The sequence below is a fragment of the Octodon degus genome, unplaced genomic scaffold (assembly GCF_000260255.1).
Source record: "Octodon degus isolate 3935 unplaced genomic scaffold, OctDeg1.0 scaffold00064, whole genome shotgun sequence".
NCBI lineage: Eukaryota > Metazoa > Chordata > Mammalia > Rodentia > Octodontidae > Octodon > Octodon degus.
In genome coordinates, this window is record NW_004524640.1 from 5,423,270 (window position 1) to 5,430,623 (window position 7,354).

A 7,354-nucleotide genomic window follows, 5' to 3' on the forward strand; every position below is an offset into this window, starting at 1 on the left:
TATACAACACAACAGTTGATAAGCAAATTTCAGTGTTTTACTTAAAAATAACTTAACACGTCTACTCCTTAATCTGCATGATTCCAAGAAAAGCCACTGAGGTGATTTCTGGAACCATGGTACGTTCATTCCCAATCTTTCATCTTTTAAGTTCACTTGATTTATTTGTTTGCTAGTATGCAGTAAACATTATCGGGCTTGGGGGTGCTGGAGTCTCCTGGGCTATAAATTCTTTCTCTCCTGAGCAAAGAATTGTTCATGACAAGCATAAATGGTAGCAAAGTTTAAATAAAGGTAGAAAAATAAACAGGCTCTGCATGGTGAGTTTAGGCCAAATAGAAAAATAAGTACATCCTTCAACGTGAGGGTGGGCCACCACATAAAAGTGAACACAGTGACAGTGTGTTGTTTTTTTTAATGTCACCCAGCCTTGGGCTAACCCCAGGCCGAGGCCATTATATCAGTAATCTACTCAAGTTCTCCAGAGAAGTCCACATGCTGGTGATATAGGGGAATCGAACTCCCAACCTGAAGGATGCCTGGGCCGAATTTGTGTTCTCTAAAACCAAAGATTAAATGTTAGGAACAACGGAGGTTAAGAGCAAAATATAGGGCTGGGGAGATGGCTTAGTGGAATAAGTTCTTGCCCGGCAAGCACAAGGGTCTGAGTTCAATTCCTGGTTCTGGGGAAAGATAAAAAAAAAAAAAGAGGAAAACATATTTACTGGGGGAAAGAAAGCTTCTGTCTGAGAGAGGGATAGAAGGGGACCTGAGTGGGTTGAAAAGTACCCCGCCTTTTCTAGGTGTTTTTATAGAGCAAATCCACCAGGTGAGGCCAATCTAAGGTGGTAAACATGGGAATTCACTAGATGGGCATGGGGTGGTATAAAACTGTGGTCAACCAGTAAGATTACAAGCACCATTGCTCAGCTAAAATTGATTATATAGGGGTCAAATGGGGAAAAGTCAGGTAGCAAGTGGGCATAAAACTCCTGTAGGGGATTGGGTTCACAGCTCTTCCTGGCCTTTTCAAGGTGATTGATACCTATTTAGAATATCAATCCCTAGGGAGGGATTGATACCCCTGATATCCATCCCTAGGGAGGTATATGGCTGCATTTGTTTAATTTTCTGTCTTGAGGTCTGCCCCACAGGTACAAGGTATCCTGTCTTCCATAGTGGGTCCTTCACGGTCCTGGCCCTGTCTAACTGCCTATAATATTTCTATCTAACTCAGCTGCCTGCAACCCAGGCACCTGAGAACTGCTTTGGGCCTACATCCTGGGATTTTGTAATTAACAAGTCACACCTACTGCCCCAGCCAGTTTTGATTCACCCTAATCTCCTGTCTCACAAACACCACCCCAAAATGTGTCACTGTAGAACAGGACTTTTAACAGAGCCCTGGAGGAACTTAGTTGTTACCAAGCCCCTGAGAATTAGCCTTTATCAAGAAGAGTAATTTCATTGTACTCACACAGACCTTGTTCCAATCCATCTTCTGCTCTAAGGCCCACTCAAAGGAAAAACAGGCATCTTCACAACTCAGCCTTTGTTCTTGTCAATAAGTTACTGAGTTCAGGGTGGTGCCCATTAGTACATGGGGTGCAACAAGCATTTTCCATCACAGACTGTGGCAGTTTATCATTCTAAGCTTGAGTCTTGTAATCAAGGCATGAAAGTAGTTTAAAAAGTACAGGCCTCTGATCTAATAGCTCAACTATAATAGCCTTTCCCCTTCCCCCACCTTAGTCTTGTAAATGCCTCTGGTGCTGGGTAAAACATGTGTTTCCCATTGTTTCTGAATTTTTCAATTTTTTTTTTTTTGCAATGTATGTTATCTGCTCTGCAACCAAGCAAACTCTCTGAATTAAAACTTCCTAATGGTGCATATTGAAATTCCAATTTATTTCCTAGTCAGATTCACTCATTTCTCTAAAAGTAACTATAAATTCTGAGGATTCTTATTCATGAAACTGGCTAGAATTCCAAATGGAGGAATAATAGACTAGTCTCATTTCTGAATCGATCCAGCAGCTACCATGAACCCCAAGCAGCTCACAGTACAAACCAGGCCTTGGTAATGAGGTAGGGTAGAATCCAAATCAAGAGAGCCAGAGCGAGGGAGCCAGAGCGAGGGAGCCACAGAGAGCGAGAGAGCCAGCCAGAGAGAGCAAGCCAGAGAGAGAGAGAGAGAGAGAGAGAGAGAGAGAGAGAGAGAGCGAGAATATTTTAGAAATGAGCTGGCTCTAGTGGTGCACATCTGTAATCCCAGCACTAGGAGGCTGAGGCAGGAGGATCCCAGTGAGCTCAAGATTAGCTTGAACTACTTGCAAGACTGTCCCAAAATGACAAAATAAAGATGACAATTACAGTTGGAAGGCACAAGTCCCTGGGCTGGGGATGTGGCTCAGTGGTACAGCTTTGCGCTCATGAGGCTGTGAGTTTGCCTGCCAGCACAACACACACACACACACACACACACACACACACACACACACACAGTAAGACACAAGTCCCATTTATTTTTCTCTTTTTTTCTCCCAGAACACAGTAAGCCTAGGCAATTCCGTTTCTCCTACCAATGGTTCAGCCATTGCCATTTTGCTTGCAAACAGTCCTTTAAACTGGGACTCCACCACCTTCTCACCCATAAACAAGCCCCACCCACAGTCTAAAGAGGCTCTTACTGTGGGTGGCCATCCTTCCCTACCCACCAAACCAAGCCTCCAGAGATGTCCACCTCACACCACCTCTTCACCAGTAAGCTAGGCCACCACCTGAAATCTTCCCCCTATCAGACCAAGACCAAAACATAGACGAGCAAAAGCCACACATTTCCAACACTAGAAACACATCACTATTCCAGTTGCAAATTGAAGCCCCCCTCTTCTGTCTCAAGCCTGTCCTCCATTTCTCTGAGAGGGTACAGCAAAGCCTGCCCGAGAAGCTCACCCCACCCCTTACTGATGTTCCCTGAACATTTCCTTTCTTTGATGGGAGTTTTGCTCAAAGACTCAGAGAGTCCACAGATTTGAGGGTCAGCAGGGGAGTCATCTCTGTCTACACCCTAGCAGTCCACGAGTGGTGCCCACAGCAGTGGTTCTTTCCCAGGACTGACCTGGTTATGCAAGGCATTCACACAGGGACGGTAGGGGGCGCACTTGCACGGGGAGCCTGCTTGCTCCTGGAAGCCCCTTCACCTCCTGACCCCACTGTACAGCCCTCTTGGGCTTCCTTCTTCCCTACAGGGAGTCAGTGAACGTGAAATCCTGTTCTACAGGCTGCGGGGGCTAGGGACCTTGGATCTGCTCCCTGGGAACCTCCTCACACCCTGTCCCATGATGAACACGACCTATGCCTGGGTGCAGAATGCTTCCAGGGTCAGTCAGGGAAGTTCTGCTTTAGATTCAAACAAGTACACCAAAGGGACCATTCCTTAGCCCAGTTAGGTTTAGCAGGGTTTATATGAGAAAAAAGAAAAAAATAACCCATGAATCTCACTGTTTCCAAGGTCAGGGAACGTTCCAAGAATTCAAATCAACAACCTATTAGTAAATACCTATAAGAAAATTAAAATTAAGGTCAGGTGTGGGGGCACATGCCTGTAGTCCCAGCACCTAGAAGGCTGAGGCAGGAGGGCCTTCAAGAGTTTGAGGCCACCTTGGGCTAGAGTTTGAGGCTAGCCTGAACTGCATAGCATGAGCCCATCTAAAAACAGACAGAAGAAACCAAATCATAGAAAACAACTTCACTGGCTTCAACAATCAGCCAATTATTTAGTTAATAGGCTACAGGTTCCTCTAAAACCAACCAAGGTTCAGTTACCGGCATGAAACTGTAGTGGTTTGGTCACTTGAGCTGAGCGTGAGTGCTCAGCCCAGATTCATGGCTTCCCAAGAATTTTATTTAACACACACTCATATCATAAAGACAAAGCTCGCGAACCAACCTCTGCCAGCTTCAGACTTCTTCTGTGGCCTCACTGCCCCCAGCCTTCAGAGAACTGCAGAGCGTCACAGACTTGCTCTGGAGCGGGCTTCGGCTTAAGGAAATGGAGTGGCTGGTTTGGTCTTCTGTCCCAATGACTGACATTTCTACACGTCAGCAGCAGGGCTGAGAGCTTTCTTTCACTGGTGTGTTCACAGGAGTAGCACTTCCAACGTCCCTGAAAAACTTTTCCTGTTATGCTGGCATGGTGGCACATACCTGTATCCCAGCACTTGGGAGGCTGAGGCAGGAGGATTGATGCAGGTTTGAAGCCAGCCTGGGCTACAAAGTGAGTGCAAGGCCAGCATGATATGACAAAGTGAGACACTGCCTCAAAAAACAAAACAAAAAAAAAAAGCCCAAAACTAAACAAAAATCATAAAGCTTTTCCTCTTCATTCTTAGCAGGGTGGTTTGGATAGTTTTCAACCTTTTCCAGCTTTGAACAAAACTTCCTCACCCTCTTAGTTACTTTCTCACTGCTGAGAGAAAATTTCTGATACCCACAAGCTGAAGGAAGAAAGTTTGATTTCAGGTCTTAAGTGTGTAGAGGTGTCAGTCCATGGTCAGCGGGCTCCAAGACATGGCAGAAGGCATGACTAGGCAGAAGCTCCAGCCTTCCCCTTCCCTTTTTATTCCATCCAAGCTACAAGCCTGTTGGCTGGTGCCTCCCACACCCAGGGTGGGCCTTCCCTTCATCCTCACCCAGAACCATGCTAAACCAATCAGTGGGCTAATTTAGGAACCACACACCCTTAATCCACAGTCACGCACCCTAGATCCAGCCACCTCTGAAAAGCTTCACTTAGGATTACATGGAGTTTTGGGGTGATAGGTAGGCGCTAGCCATAACGCTCACTAAGCTTGACCGTTTCTAGCTTTTGATTTGAAGCCAGGGACCTACGTACAAATCCTCCTTTTACTTGAGTACACAGAGGCCCTGACAGGTTCTTAACTGGCCTAATTTCAATACCGCTGCGTGTCAGGGAGTTCGGAGACCCAAGCACGTAGGGGGCGGGATGCAGATGGGCTGGGCAGTTGGTGGTCACACATTTACCCATTCAGGGTACCACCTAAGATGCACGCGATTTGTTCAGCTCCAAATGATTACAATTGTCACAGTAAAGATCATCGTTCACACATCGCCCTAACAGATATAGTTACTAATAATGAAAAAGCTTTAAATATTATGAGAATTGTGGTACAAATAAGGAGCATATGCTGTGGAATAAAATGGCGCCTGTAGATTTGCGAGGCACAGGTGTGCACAATCCCCCCAATTTGTGAAAAATGCATTATGGGTAAAGGGCGATCATGTGACCAACAATGAAACTAGCTCTGCCTGTGTCTGGCTCCAGTGACTCAAAGTCAAGAGATATAGATGTTTCCAGTATATCCTGGCTGATATGTAGCTCTCTGCAAAGTTGTCTCAATTTACTTAGAATAGGCCCTTGATTCTTTGGGCGGGGGAGATGGATAAATTTACAGTTTCTCAGGATCAGAATGGGTCTCAGACTCCAATGTCCTCTTCACAGAAGCATTAGTTCAAAAAAAGAGGCGGGTCTTACCTGAGCAAGTGATCCAGCATCTTGCTTCAATTTCTCAGCCTTAGGAAAACACACCTCTAAGGAATAGAGTTCCTCGAGCTCTTCGGGTCTCCTCTGCAGATCCTGTTTCACAGGGACAGACAGGCTCAGCTGTTTCTAACCTCAGCTCTATGCTCCATGAGCAGCGTCGAAACTTGGCTAAAGACACAGCTTGCACATGAATACCGAGTTGGAATACAAAGGCTGTTTCCAAGCCCTTTCCTCTGTACCAGTGGTTTCAAGAAAGTGTGATGGCTGGACTTTTCACGGGTCCCCAGAACTCCTTTGAGATCTGTGAGGCTCAATCTATGTTCATAAGAGGACATCAGCTGCCTTTTTCACAGGACACATTGTGTACGAACTAACTGTGATGATGGAAGCTTATGCGCCTCAGTGGGGCAGTGGCAGGAGAGGTGACCCGCACTGGCTTAGGGGTGGGGCCAGCGGGGGGGCGGGAGGAGCCAGCTTCACATAACAGAGCCCTCTGGAAGAGGTAAAAATTGTCATTTTATGAATACTCACCCCTACCTACCGGACATATCCTTTCACTGTCCAATGTGACAGAACAGGGAGTGTACATAGGGCACCTCTGCATATCAAAGGACAACACTGTGTCGAGGAATGGCGCCCTTGGGCAATTATTTGACTATTTTGGCCGGCATCCTTTCAAGACTGAACAAATTGAGCATGCCACTTCAAGAATACAGCTCAAAACACTTGTTTTAAGTGGTAAAATATAACTTTCAAGTAAAAATTTTTGTTTAAAAAAGCATCTAGTTTCTCAGTCCTTAAAAACTTCTAACTTGATTGGAGAAGTTAATGTTTGTGATTTTCTTGCTAATAAATAATAAATACATCAACATTTACAGGCAAGTAATTCAGTAAGTAAAACTGTTCCAAGCAACCAAAGCATGCAGTCGCAAAATCATGCATGAAAATAAAATCGGGTCAGCGTGTAATACAGACCAATGGCTTAATATAACAGAATTTAAACAGGACATCGATATAATTTCTGACTCCATATTAAGGAACTGCCATTTGTGAATCGGGGCACACTGGCATGCACCTGTAGTCCCGGCCACTTGGAGGCTGAGGACGGATGGCTTGAGGAGGAAGAGGCCAGAGTTAGCATCATAATGAGATCTCGTCTCACTGGGCATGGTGGTGTGGTGCACACATACAACCCCCGAACTAGGGAGGGTGAGGCAGGGTGATCCCTGGGGGTTCTCTGCCACCCTAGGCTGTGAACAGATAGCAAACCCCTGTCTCAAAAAGACAAAGACAGGGCTGGGGAGATAGCTCAGTGGCCTAGCACCTGCCTGGCTAGCACAAGGACCTGGGTTCAATTAAGCAAGATTTTTCTTCATATGCTTAAACCAAAACAATATACTACAACATCTGGAATACTGGAGTTCACAGGAGAATCCAAATAATTGTCTTGCTAAGTTGGGTACCGAAGATATTTTAAAAATATGAGTAGAGCTATTCATGTCTATAAAAAATGCATAATTTTCTTTCAAAACGTTGATGTACTGGCTTAGGGTTAGTAAAGCTTTTTTAAAATAATCAATGTTTAATGCACATTAAAGATTGCATCTTAAACGTTTTAAAAGGGCCGGCCAGGGCTGGTGAGATGGCTCAGTGGTCTAAAGCACCTACCTAGAACAAGCTAAGCTAAAGCACAGAGACCGCGGTTCAATCCCCCAGCACCACATGCCAGCCAGCCCCGCCCCCTGGTGGGCTGAACTGGCCACACACACACACACACACACACACACA

The 7,354-nt window shown here is 45.5% G+C and overlaps 1 protein-coding gene across 1 annotated transcript in view; it reads right to left on the minus strand.

Moving 5' to 3' along the window:
• The window catches only part of Casc1 (cancer susceptibility 1), a 74,881-nt gene that overhangs the window by 48,702 nt on the left and 18,825 nt on the right, over positions 1-7,354 (minus strand). Inside the window, exon 5 of the mRNA XM_023719041.1 lies at positions 5,558-5,659. Within this exon, the coding sequence (XP_023574809.1) occupies positions 5,558-5,659 (102 nt within the window). The remainder of the gene's footprint in view (positions 1-5,557; positions 5,660-7,354) is intronic.